The sequence below is a fragment of the Leptonychotes weddellii genome, chromosome 1 (genome assembly GCF_054177405.1).
Source record: "Leptonychotes weddellii isolate Sample4059 chromosome 1, ASM5417740v2, whole genome shotgun sequence".
NCBI lineage: Eukaryota > Metazoa > Chordata > Mammalia > Carnivora > Phocidae > Leptonychotes > Leptonychotes weddellii.
The window spans coordinates 15,099,523-15,113,535 of NC_138369.1; the positions used below are offsets into that span (position 1 = coordinate 15,099,523).

A 14,013-nucleotide genomic window follows, 5' to 3' on the forward strand; every position below is an offset into this window, starting at 1 on the left:
TTCAAAGAGTGATCAAGGGAAAGTTTTGCTTTGTACTTCAGCTAATAATGAAAAATAACATCAGAATGCCATCAATTGCAACTCCTAATGAATTAATAATGGATCCAGATATTATGGGTATCAGATGGAAGTATATAACACAACTATGACATAACCTTGCCATAAAGAAAACACAAAAATCAAAACCTGATCAATGAAGTCTTTATATCAAACTACCAATTAACTGTAAATATAAGGGAACAGAAAACTATGTCAAACTACAATGTGGGGATGTAATCGGACTGACAATTTAAAAGGCTAGTTTCAGGGTGCTTGGGTGGTTCAGCCAGTTGAGCATCTGACTCTTGGTTTTGGCTCAGGTCATGACCTCAGGGTCGTGGGCTCAAGCTCCATGTTGGGCTCCACGCTGGGCATGGAGCCTGCTTGAGATTCTCTCTCTCTCCCTCAGTCCCTCCCTCCCCAAGTGCTCCCACACACTCTCTTTCTCAATCAATCAATAAATGGCTAGTTTCTTCCATAAAAAATGGCAAGAAATAGAATCATGGAGAACATTAAAGATTAAAGCTAAATATTAAGACAAATCAGTAATTTCAATGTGTGGACCTTATCTGCACCTTGACTCAAACAAGATCATGACATTTATGAGACACTTAGAAATTTGAACAAAAGGTAGACTCTGATGACATTATGGAATTATCTTTTTTTTCAAGTATAATAATGGCATCATGGTATGTCAAGCATACTAAAATATTTATGAATAAAGTGTCTAGGAGTTATTTCAAAATAATACAGGAGGGGAAAAACAGGTGTACACATGACACAAGATATGCCATGGACAGTGGGTACATGGGAATGTCATTTATCTGTTGTTTAATTTTTATATGTGCTTGAAATTTCTGTAATACAATTTTTAAAAAGCAAACTCTGCATAACCACACTTGACTTGAAAATTTGCAAATCATGTAGTGATTCACTTACTTGGTTTCTGTTCTAATGACAGCCCCTCAGAAAGGCCTCCCTCCTAATGCCCTTAACACTTTCCATTCCCCTATGCTTTGTTAAGACACTTAATCATAAATTGGTTATTTACACACTGCCTCCCCCTATTAGACTATAAGCTCCATTTTGTTCACTACAATATTATATTATCTATACCTGGAATAATGCCTGGCACATACCAAGCATTCAAAAAGTACTTGTTTAACCAATAATTTTTTTCTTAAAGGTTAAGCATGTAACTCTGTGGTGATGGATGTTAACTAAACTAGATCATTACAGAAGATATACACGTATCATTATATTGTATACTTAAAACTAGTATGTTATATGTCAATTATATCTCAATTTTTTAAAAAAGTTTTTATTTTAATTCCAGTTAGATTTTTTTGATGGGAAAAAAAGTTTAAGCTGCTAGCATACATTCTAATAAATGGCAAAGCCAGGATTAAAACTCAGATATTTGTGTGGATTTAAGTTTTCAACTCATTTGGGTAAATACCAAGGAGCACAACTGCTGGATCATAAGAAAATGTCTTTTTTTTTTTTTTTAAAGATTTTATTTATTTATTTGACAGAGAGAGATAGCGAGAGCAGGAACACAAGCAGGGGGAGTGGGAGACGGAGAAGCAGGCTTCCTTCCGAGCAGGAAGCCCGATGTGGGACTCGATCCCAGGACCCTGGGATCATGACCTGAGCTGAAGGCAGACGCTTAACGACTGAGCCACCCAGGCGCCCAGAAAATGTCTACTTTTTAAAGAAAATGTCAAACTATTATAAAGGGATTATAACATTTTGCATTCCCACCAGCAAAGAATGAGCATTCCTGTGCTCCCTATCCAGCATTTGGGGCTGCCACTGTTTGTGATTTTAGCCATTCTAATAGGTGTATAGTGGTATCTCACTTTAGTTTGCAATTTCTGGATGATACCTAATGATAAACATCTGTTCATATACTTATCTGCCACTTGCATATCTTTGGTGAGGAATCTGTTTAGATCTTTTGCCCATTTTTTGGATCAGGTTTTTTTTTTATTTTACTTTTACTGCTGAGTGTTAAAGAGTTCTTCGTATATTCTGGATACCAATCCTTTATCAGGTGTGTGTTTTGTACAAGATTTTTTTCCAGTTTGTGGCTTGTCTTTTCATTCTCTTAAAAGTGTCTTTCCGAATGGGTCATAACTTTCTAATTTTAATGAAGTCCAACTTATCAATTATTTTCTTTCATGGATTGTGCTTTTGGTGTTATATCCAAAAAGTTACTACCAAACCCAAGGTCACCTAGATTTTCTCCTATGTTATCTTCTAAGAGTTTTACAGTTTTGCGTTTTACATTTAGGTCTATGACCCATTTTGAGTTGATTCTGTGAATGGCGTAAGGTCTGCGTCTAGATTCATTTTTTTGTATATGAGTGTCCCGTTGTTCCAGTACCATTTGTTGAGAAGACTATTCTTTCTCCATTGAACTGCCATTACTCCTTTGTCAAAGATAAGCTGGTTATATTTGTGTGACTCTACTTCTGGGCTCTCTATTCTATTCCAGTGATTTGTCTATTCTTTTACCAGAAACCTGCACACAACGTTTATAGCAGCTTTATTTATAATTGCCAAAACTTGGAAGCAAGGAAGATGTCCTTCAATAAGTGAATGGATAAAGAAATTGTGTGGTACATCCATACAATGGATTATCATTCAGCAATAAAAATAAATGAGCTATCAAGCCACAAAAAGACACACAGGAACATGAGATGTATATTGCTAAGTGAAAGAAACCAATCTGAGAGAGCTACATACTGAATTATTCCAACTATATGACATTCTGAAAAAGGCAAAACTATGAACAGTGAAAAAGATCAGTGATTGCCAGGGATTTGAGGGGGAGGGAGATAAATAGGTGGAACACGGAGGATTTTAGAGCCCTGAAACTTATGTATGATATTGTAATTATAGATACATGTCATTATACATTTGTCCAAACCCACAGAATGTAAACAGGAGGACTGAACCCTAATGTAAGCTACAGACTTTAGTTACTAATATCAGTATTGGCTCATCAATTTTAACAAGTACACCACATTAATACAAGCTATTAAATAATAGAAGAAACCGCGTGTGAGGGAATATATGGGAATTCTTTGTATGTCCTGCTCATTTTTTTCTGTAAACCTAAAATTGCTCTAAAAAGATAAAAGTTTATTAAAAACAAAACACAAACACCTCAGACATTCTACTGTAAAACTGTTCTTTCCAACACATGCTGTTCAGGTGGTTATACGGGTAAAGCAAAAATTATGTTCTATATATGTAGAATATATATATATATATGTATATGTTCAAACACATGGAAAAAAAACCCCAATATGTAACATGAGTAACCTACAGATGAAACAGCTCATAATTCTTAATGCAATGATTCTAATTTTAATCAATAAATTTTAATTAAAAAAAAAAAAAGAGTAACTACCCCAACTCTTTGCATGCCCCCATGTCCTTGCCACACTGGAACCAGCCGGGTTCTCTGTCTGGTGTGCAGTGCCCCTTCCATATCAGGCCAAACAGCACAGAAGTTGATGCTGGTACCTAGGATTTACTGCCTCCTCACCCACACACTGTATCATAGCCAGCCACCAAGCAGCTGACCTTTTTTAAGCCCAGGTGGGAAAGACATCGAAGGACTAGGAAGACTCTTACCAAGTGGAGTGACTCGGGGCTGAACATCTTTCAGAACTTCATGTAGCCACTCCGTGAATCGAACATAATAAAGATCGGAGAAGATGTCATCAACCCTTCCATTTTCAAAAAGATACTAAAAGAAAAACAATAAAAGTTGTTGGTAATCTCCTGAGTAAAACTTTCAGGGGAAATAAACATTGTGCTACCAGTATCATCAGCTCTCCCTACCCATCTCTCCCTCCTTAACAAACGAACACAACAGGTAAAAAATGTCCAGCATATGACACTTCCACAGTACACTTCAGATCATGTGAAATGACTCTCCTAACACTCTGGAGAGTTGGGTCAATGGGACAGATTTTGTGAATGCTATTTCAACCCAGGCAAGGTACTATCTTGTGGTAGCAAAAAACATAATGCAGGCTCTGGGGCCAGCATCTTATTAGCTATGGTGTAAGTTAAGTAACTCAAGTATTTTAACTTTTGGGGCTCAGTTTTTTTTGTCAGTGGAAATGACTGTGCCTGCCTTCCAGGACTAGGAAGAGAGCATGGAATGAAACACAGCATGCAAAGCAATTCACTCAGTGCCCTGGGTGACTGGGAAGAAAGAGAAATAAACTGGGAGGCAGACTTTTCTTAGGCCCAGGCAACAGGGTGAGTCCCAACCAGCAAGTGCTCTTCCATCATGCTGTGGGCTTTTCCATGAGAGCATTCACACACTAAGAAATCCACCCCTGCTCTCCTAAACTGCCAGTCCTGAATCAAGTTTCCCTATTATGCTACACCTTAGATGTCCTGAAAGCCTACCTACAGTTGTATATTCTAGCTAGATTCTCAAATAATTATTTTGTGTTAATGCAGGGAACAATGAGAAAATGAGCTGAATGTTAGCACCAGACTTTGTTTCAGATAAATTACTTTTATATAAACCATGTTTACTTTAATGAAAAGTATTATTATATAAATGCTTTGTGATTTTTTTAAAAAGGCTCTAAGATACTATAACAAATATTTTAACAAAAGTTTCTCTAGATGATGGGATTATAGCTGATGTCTATTTTATTTTTTTAAAGTGAACATATTAGGTCTTCTGCAATTTTTAAAAATGTACATTAAAAAACTTATTATAGGGCGCCTGGGTGGCTCAGTTGGTTAAGCGACTGCCTTCGGCTCAGGTCATGATCCTGGAGTCCCGGGATCGAGTCCCGCATCGGGCTCCCTGCTCGGCAGGGAGTCTGCTTCTCCCTCTGGCCTTCCTCCCTCTCATGCTCTCTGTCTCTCATTCTCTCTCTCTCAAATAAATAAATAAAATCTTTAAAAAAAAAACTTATTATATAGTTGATTTCACTCATATGGAATTTAAGAAACGAAAACAGGATCATAGGGAAAGGGAGGGAAAGGTAAAATAAGATGAAGTCAGAGAGGGAGACAAACCATAAGAGACTCTTAACTATAGGAAACAAACTGAAGGTTGCTGGAGGGGAGGTGAGTGGGAGGATGGGGTAACTGGGTGGTGGGCATTAAGGAGGGCACGTGATATAATGAGCACTGGGTGTTATATGCAACTGATGAACCAATGAGTTCTACCCCTGAAACTAATACATTTTATGTTAACTAACTGAATTTAAATAAAATTTTAAAAAAAATTAACTCATATAGTTGAAAGAGAACTTCCTTATAACCACTTGCTTATCATTTTACTAATTTGAGTAACCAGCAAATACCAAACGGGAACACAGCTCAAACATGTTCCTTTGAAGTTCTGTTTCCTACCTTTTGAATACACAGGAAAATATAGTAGAGCACATCTGGATCATAGGGTTCACCTTCTCCATTTCGAGCTTCCCGTGTCATTAGACAGAGCCCATAGTTCAACTCAGCCACAGCAGAAGAAATGAGATCTTCCTGGAATCGCAACAGTTGGCGCCCTGCAACACAAGCCAAAAGTGACCCCCAAAGGTGAATGGGGGTCCTGGCAACAGTAATCTCTTAACTGACTGCTCATATCCCCAGAAGGTGGGCTCAGACAAGATAATGATCATCAGGGGGCTAGGATGGAAATGATCACATGTATCTAAGATCAGAACTGACTTACTAAGACAATAATCCTGTATGCCCTATTTACACTAGGGGTTTCCTTCCCACAATCCGCCCCACCTCACATACCTTCAAAATTATTATTAGGGCCAAGACACGAAAGCAAAAAACCCACAAAATCCACACTGTTAGGTGAGGAAGAATATGAACATAATGTTAAGGAAGAAGGGCCTTGAAGACAGTCACTGGTTCCTACCTCCTTCCAGAATTCACTCTGCCCAGATCTGCTAGGTTGACTTTAGAAATCCATGTGTACAAAAATGCCTGGTCTTGGGCAAACACCATAAATCCTGCTCATTTGCAGGTCAGGTCTGCTTGTTGCTTGTCCTGAATTCAGCATACTACTTCAGATGGTGATTCCTAACCCCCAGAACCAAGGGACACCACTTTCCTGCCATTCTGTCCTCCCCCTGTTTCAGTACCACTACATTTTAGACAGAGTCCACCCCCCTCTCTCCCTCACAAACACTCACTCCCAATGGGTGCCAGTCTGTTCTGAGCATCCTTCTCTAGCTCAGCATTCTTGGTCTGGGCCCAGTTTTTCCATACTTCAAGCCCTTCTTCTGGCTTCAGAGAATTTGGAAGCAGAAGTTCTGGGGAAGGCTGTGGCTGTGACTGAGGTTCAACTTCAGCAACCTGGACAGTCTGAGCCTGTAAGAGAGAAACCATCAAAATGTGTCAATATTGTTTTGCACCAGGCCCTTCCACAAAACTGCTAGAAAAATGTTACCTGTGGTTCTTTTAATAAAAAAATATCTTTCTTCCACTTGTTATCTCACTTTCAAAGACCACTGGAGCTCTACTCCTTACCCCAGGGACAGTTAAGGCTACTGCAGTGCTTCTCAACCCTGGCTGGACTTTTGAATCTCTGAATTAGAAATACCAGTATCTGGGCTCTACCCCAGAATCTCTTTTTAAAGAGATTAGTCTTTCAAAAACCTTCCCACATAAAAAGGCAATTCTAAAGTTTAGTCACTGCTCAGAACTCCTGGCCCAACTGAGTAAAATAAAACACAAAAGACTTAAAAAAAAAAAAAAAAGGACTCCTGGCCCAAAACACTGCTTGTTATAAAGTGCAAAAAAATCACTTAAGGATTTTATTAAAGTGCAGATTCTGATTCGAAAGGTCTCAGGTGGGACCTGAGACTCTGCATTTCTAACAAGTTCCCAAGTAAGGGAGCTGGTCTGCAGACCACACTTTGAATACCAAGTGTCCAGAGTAGTGACCATTAAACTTGGGTGCACTTTAAAAACATCTGGGCTGCTTTTAGAAAATATCCATGCCTGGGCCTTATCCCTACCGATTATATGATTTAATTGGTCTAAGATGGGGGCCTGCCATCAGTATTTTTAAAAGCTCGCAGGTGATTCTTATGTCCAGCCATGGTTGAAAATTATCGCTTTAGAAAAGTACAACAAACAAAAGTTGTCTTCTCTCTCCTGCCATTGAAAGATGAGAAGACCTGAAGATGTATATGGCTTCTCTAGCTATATATAAGGTTGATTTTCCCCCCCAAAATTCCTTCTCAATAATACTGCTCTATTTCCTAAGGGCATTTTCTGAAGACCGGAGGCACTGCTCTAGCTTCCTGCCTCCAAAGGAAGAGTCGTCTTGTCCTCAGTGGTCTAACAGCCAAGCTGTGCACACAAAGGCGCAGGAAATATCCATTAGCGTCAATCACAATCCCCATACTGGGTGGAAGAGACACCAACAAAGTATACCAGGCATAGGTTCTTGGGTCTCACACACCTGTCTATATTCTGAACAAATTCCTTTGAGCAATTCTCCATGCCAGGGCCTACCCAAAGGGCTAAGGAATGTCAATCATTCAAATTGAAGGCAAAATAATTTATTTATGACACATAAATCTGCTTATCAATGAATAAAACTAAAAACTCTCCTCTTCGTTTTCAAAAGATAATTAAACAAGGAAATAAAGCAGTATCGTGTGAGGCTCTTAAATGTTTATCAACCAGAAGCTCCACTCTAGACACAGTTCAACTACCAATCTCCTTGGTGAGTCTTACCCACTTTTCCAGTTTGGATTTCCATGTTTGTGGAAATGATTGCTAACTATGCACCTCCAAGCTAGACCTGGACTTAATATACCCAGGGGGTACAGTATGCCTCCAAATGAACATCTTACACCACCTCAGACTACCATCTATGGAGAGAACTATCACTTTCCCCATCCAGAACCATTCTCCTCAGAGTTCCCTCCCTATCTTGTTCAACAGCAATACCATATACCCAAGCTGGAAATCTAGGAGTCTGCCCAGATAAGTGGGGGCCAGGGTAAGTGGTGCAGTCCTTTGCTTCTGGTGTTTAGCCAGGCCCCCTTCACTGTGTGCCTTCACCTACTAATGTAGCATCCCCAAGCATCTTGACAACAAAATTCTTTTACATGTCTAAATGTCTATCAGTGGGTAGGGGTAGTAGTGATCCCAACCAGGATGAAAACTACTGATACAAGTAGGGCCTTGTACACTGTGGTATAGAGTTTTCCTTCCTCTTTATAATGGAGTCCTTGGAGAATTTTAAGCTGGGAAGTGACATAACCTTACATTAAAAAATATATGTATTCTTTCTGATTTATGGAGAATGGATTGAAGAGCAAAGGTGCTGGTGGCCTGGACTAGTATGCCAATGGAGAGGTTTAAGAAATGCTGAGAAGTGTGGTGGCAGAACCAAAGTGTCTTGTTGAAGAGTTGGCTGTGAAGAGTAAGGGAAAGCAGACTCAAGGATGATTCCTGGGTTTCTGGTTTAAACAAATGGGTGGATGATGGTACCATTTTCTGAGAAGGGAAGTTTTGTTTTTGTTTTAAAAAAACAGGTCATCTAAAAACGACAACAACAACAACAAAAAACAGGTCATCTATCTATTTTTTTTTTTTTAAGATTTTGAGAGAGAGAGAACACAAGCAGGGGGAGGGGCAGAGGGAGAGGGAGAAGCAGGCTCCCCGCCGAGCAAGGAGCCCGAAGTGGGGCTCGATCCCAGGACCCCAGGACCATGACCCGATCTGAAGGCAGATGCCTAAACGACTGAGCCACCCAGGTGCCCCAGGTCGTCTGTCCGTCCGTCCATCCGTCTATCTATCTAAAGCCCCAAAATGGGGCTAGAACTCATGACCCCAAGATCAAGAGTCGTATGCTCTACCAAGTGAGCCAGGCAGGTGCCCTGAGAGAAGTTTTCGATAGCGGTAGAGGTGATGCTGAAGGGCTGAGATATCTTCAATAAATCCAAATAAATGAAAAATAGGCTGCTGGATGCATGAGGAAGGTTCAAAGGGAAAGCCATGGTCTAGAGTAAAGATTTGTGTCTCAATGCAGCATAGGGTATAAGACATGGGCTCCAGAGCCAGCCTGTCCAGGGCTGAACCCCAACTCTGCTACTTACTAATCGTGGCTTTGGTCTTGTTGTTTAATCCGTGTCTCAGTTTCTTCATCTGTAAAATGGAGATAGCAGTGCATAGCTCATAACGTTGGTGTGAGAATTAAATGAGTTAACCTGTGTAACACTGAAATAGTGCCTGGCAGATAGTGTCAGTGACTATCATCTTCAGTGTCACCAGCCATCTAGAGGGTGCTGAAAACCATGGCCATAGACAGAAATTCTTTAGGGGGAAAAGAAGGCTAGTACTGAGTTCTGAGGAACATTAACATGTATGGTTCAGACAGAGAAGCACCAGCAAACTCTCCTGAGAAGGAAAAAGAACCAGTGGGGGTAGGAGGAAAACCATGCCAGAGGAGAATTCCAAGAAGGCAGGTATGGTCTGTTGTGTCATACGTTGCCATGAGATAAAAACAGACATGCCTGCTGGATCTGGCCACAGGGAGGTCACTGCTGACCTTGACAAGAACAAACTCTGTCATAAATTGAAGAGAAAACTGGTTAGTAGGCGGAATCAGCTTGTACAGATAATGTTTGAGAACTCTGGGAGTAAAGCAGAGTGGAGAAATGGGGAAATAGATGGAGGTGGATGTGAGCTCAAGGGAGGGAGGTTTCACCATAAATCTGGTTTTAAAGGCAGGTGATAAGAGAACTTTCATAAAGGGTATGCCAGGTGAAGAACACAACACTTTGTCATCAGCTCTCCTTAGGGTTCAACTCGCATCACAGCACAATTACCTTCCCCATGGACTGGGAGTACTCTAAGGGCAGAGACTATTCATATCTGTTCCTCAGCACCTGGCACTAAGCCTAATAAGGAAGGCAGAGGGATGTTTGTGGTATAAATGGACAAATTCACCTTTCCTACATGATGTGTATTCTTCTCAATTTTTCCTTTTCTGGTAATACCTAACATTCATTCCTCTAAGACTTTCCCAAAGGAGACACTGCCTCTGAAGAACATGGGCCTACTAAAATGAACTCCCCAAAAGATCTTCTCTTGCTTAAGGGCCCAGAAGCGGAAATTACAGAGACTGATGAGCATCAAAAGAGGCCTGACCTGCAAATTGGACCATCAGGCCCAGTAAAGCTGAGGAGAGGCCTGATGTCCTCCCATCCCTGTGAGCAGAAGCTGAGCTACATCACAATTCTCCAGGCTGGTCTCTCCTACACGCAATTAATTCTACACATCTGTAGTTGATTCTTAGGATTCTGGAAAAATTTCCTACCACAGGTCAGGTCAAGCTCAACTCTTCACTTTGGGAAGATAAATCCTTTTCTCCCTGTACTAACTCCTCTCCCATAGTCCCCCTCTCAGGTTGCACTAAGCCATGTCCCTTCCGTCCATCCCTGGCTCTGTAATGATGTTGCTCCGTTCTTGACAGCTGAAGCTATAGAGATCAAATGCCACTTTTCTCACAATGACGCCTCTGCTGACTTTTTAACTAGAATGGTCTCTGAACACCCAGTTTGTTTTTGTGTGTGTGTGTGGAACATACAACGTCACACTTGATTATGCTGCCTTATAAGGAATTCAGAAAATAGAAATCAACATTCTTACTCTAAAACTGGACTATAAGCTACCTGAAGCAATGATTCTGTCTTGTTCTATTTCTAGGCCTCACAGCTGGATATTTAATAGGTCCTTAACAAAGTCACCTACAATAATATACCATTCTCTATGAAACCACTTGGTCAGCCTTTGCTTACGGCCTAAGTTTCTGAGTATGGCCCCTGGTCTAACAGTGCTCTGTTTATGCCAGCTCCCTTGCACGCATTCCCAGGAGCCCCTGCCCTCTGAGGCACACTGCGTTCAGCAGTGCCATGAGACCAGAGGCCCTAAAGTTTGCTAATAGTCTTAAGGAATAAATTTATCCACACCTCTGTGGTATCCTCAAAAAGATTTAACAATTAGGGGAACCTGGGTGGCTTAGTCAGGTAAGCCTCAACTCTTGATTTTGGCTCAGGTCATGATCTCAGGGTCATGAGATCGAGCCCCGAGTCAGGCTCCACACTAAGCACAGAGTCTGCTTAAGGTTCTCTCCCTCTCCCTCTGCCCCTGGTCACAACAACACTCTCTCTCTTAAAAAAAAAAAAAAAAAAGATTTAACAATTAGAAAAAAGAGCCAATTTTAAAGTTAGAATTTCAAAAGAGTTCTCTTTTCTGTAAGTCTAAGATTAGTTCAAAACAAAAAGTTAAAACATTTTTTTCAACATAGGTTCCATTAACAGAAAATTAACCAAGGCTTATTTTTAAGGAACATAAAAACACCTGCAGTGGTGGCTTATTTGACACTCCCAAAGGTGATCACTTTCAACAGGCCCACCAGGAAGTATTTTAGATCTTCTAATTCACCTACACTGTGTCCACAGATGATAACTAAAAAAGAATAATTCCACAGCCCCTCCGCTGTGATGGGTTTATAGCCTGTGTACTACAAGAGTTCCACTACATCCATTTGTGATGTAGAAAGTAGCTTATTAAACTCAGATAATACTCAGCATGTCCCATTAGTCCTTCCCTAGAACTTTATTCTTCTTAAAAAGAGATTACAAAGAAGCATCCAAGGCATCTACCTCTAAAGCAGTTATTGATCATTCATCTCCCTCCAGGTACCAGGACAGAACTCCTGCCTGTTCCATAGTTTTCACGTCCTGCTTCTATCCCCCTTCCCAACTTCAACTCAACATTGCAGTAAACAAGCCAGAGGTTGCCAGGAAAGTTCTGTGTTGCACTGGGCCCTGGGGGAGCAGGCTGCCCTACAGATAAGTCTTCACTTACTGAACAAGTAACCTGGAGCTGCTGCTGCTGCTGTTGCGGTGGCGGCGGCGGCGTCTGTTCCTGGGGGGTTTGTGGTTGTGGCTGCTGCTGGGGGTCCCATATATGGACAGTCTGAGCTGTGTTCTGGTAGGTGCCTGCCACAGCCTGCACAGCCACTGGAATGTGGATGTTGCCATTCATGAACTGTGCTGGAAAGAGAGAGTTTGCAAGGGTCTGCACTACCTCTTCATGGGAATTTTTCACTACAGATGTGGTGCCCACCATCTTCTCCTTGTCATCCTCCAGCTTTACAGCTGCCAGGGCCGTGGGTGAGCCACTGACGTGAACTGCATTGTAGGCTTCCTGGGGAATGGCAATGTGGGTAATGCTCTGCTGCTGAGGATCCCCACGGGGCTGGGCAGAGTAAACAGGGATGGTCCAGGTTTCTCCTGTAGGGCTAGTAATGGTCCCAGTGGCACTGTACAGGTGGGCACTGTCTACTGTCAGTAAGTCTGGCCTCAAAGACACATAACTCTGCTGCTGGCCCTGTGGAATGGCCAGCACGGTAGCCACCGGCTGCCCTGAGATGGCATAGGACACAGTGATGGGCATGTCCACTTTGCGCTTCTTCACTGGCTGGAGGACACTGGCTGTGCCAACCCGCCGTTCCCCTTCCCGGGGTGAGCCCTGCTGAGACGGTGGTGGGGAAAGGGCACCCACGGTCTGGATTTGGATCTGCTGACCCCCAGCAAGAGACTGGCCAGCCACCAGCTGAGCCTGGATCTGCTGATGTGGGATGTGCTCCTCTGGAATCTCTGCAGCCTGGATCTGCTGGGCTGCCTGCACGTGCTGCACCTGGATCTGGGCCGCCTGCAGCTGCGAAGGGCTGGGGCTCTGCAGAGACGGGGTCTGGATGGAAGGGGCTGCCGGCTGTGGTGCTTGGCCTTGGATCTGCACCTGGACCTGGATGGGCTGCTCGGCAGGCTGGTGAACAGTGAGCTGCGGGGAGAGCTGCTGAGCCGAGACCTGCTGCGGAGACTGCTGTACCTGCACCTGTACCTGCAGTGACAAGATTCAGCAGTGAGTGAACCAGGCAACATTAAGAATCCAGCCCCCAAAGGAAGAGATCTCAGACAGGGACCCTAGGTAATGTGAGGAGGAGGAGCTGCCATACCCAAGGCTTCTGAGGCCACAATCCCCAAAACCAAATGCAAAATTTTCCAGCATCACACAGCATTTAGAACAATTATCTACCAGAGCAAGACCATCAAATAGGATCTATGAAGAAAATACCAGAACTTCTGCTTATTTTTAATTCTTGTTTTAAAGTGTGACCCCCTTTGTTTTTACATATTGGTACAGCAGTACAAGTATGCAATTTATAAAAATATATTTTGGTGTATGTTTAAAAAGTAGTTTATCCATGGGTTGAGTGATAAAAAGTGTGGGAACCAATGTTCTAAAAGATCAGTGAGATAAGTACTTTTCACAGGCATGCAATTCTCAACCCAGGATCAAAACTACTTCCACCACAGACTAGTGAAAAACACAGTAGAGACGAAACTCTGAAATCCCTTTTGGAGGCATCTCCCAACATTGTTACTAAAATGCAGGCACCAAAGAGTGCTTAATTAAGATAACTTTGTTTTAATAAAGAAGCCATTAAAAAAACCCCCACAAGATTCCTGATAATCTAAGGAAGGTTACTATATCCTGAATCACACATTTCTGATGATAATGCAGCTCATTTCTTATTGCTGTTACCTCAGCATACAAAGCAGCATGAAAGGATGCCATGTGTAGTATGTAATTTGAAAAAAAGATTTTTCCTTCAGACACACATATCTAAACTCTAAACACTGGTCTAGGAAGGCAAAAAGAAGGCAGATGAGAGATATCTTTTTTTTTTCTTTTAATTTTATTTTTTTTAAAGATTTTATTGATTTAGTTGAGAGAGAGAGACACAGCGAGAGAGGGAACACAAGCAGGGGGAGTGGGAGAGGGAGAAGCAGGCTTCCCACTGAGCAGGGAGCCCGATGCGGGGCTCGATCCCAGGACCCTGGGATCATGACCTGAGCCGAAGGCAGACACCTA

At 41.9% G+C, this 14,013-nt stretch overlaps 1 protein-coding gene across 14 annotated transcripts in view; it reads right to left on the bottom strand.

Annotated features, from left to right (window-relative positions):
• The window catches only part of QRICH1 (glutamine rich 1), a 48,525-nt gene that overhangs the window by 5,543 nt on the left and 28,969 nt on the right, over window positions 1-14,013 (bottom strand). For all 14 annotated transcript variants that reach the window (XM_081817357.1, XM_081817363.1, XM_081817350.1 and 11 more), the window contains 4 exons: window positions 11,941-12,978; window positions 6,240-6,417; window positions 5,443-5,597; window positions 3,688-3,802 (listed from right to left, as the gene is read on the bottom strand). In XM_081817357.1, the coding sequence (XP_081673483.1) occupies window positions 3,688-3,802; window positions 5,443-5,597; window positions 6,240-6,417; window positions 11,941-12,978 (1,486 nt within the window). The remainder of the gene's footprint in view (window positions 1-3,687; window positions 3,803-5,442; window positions 5,598-6,239; window positions 6,418-11,940; window positions 12,979-14,013) is intronic.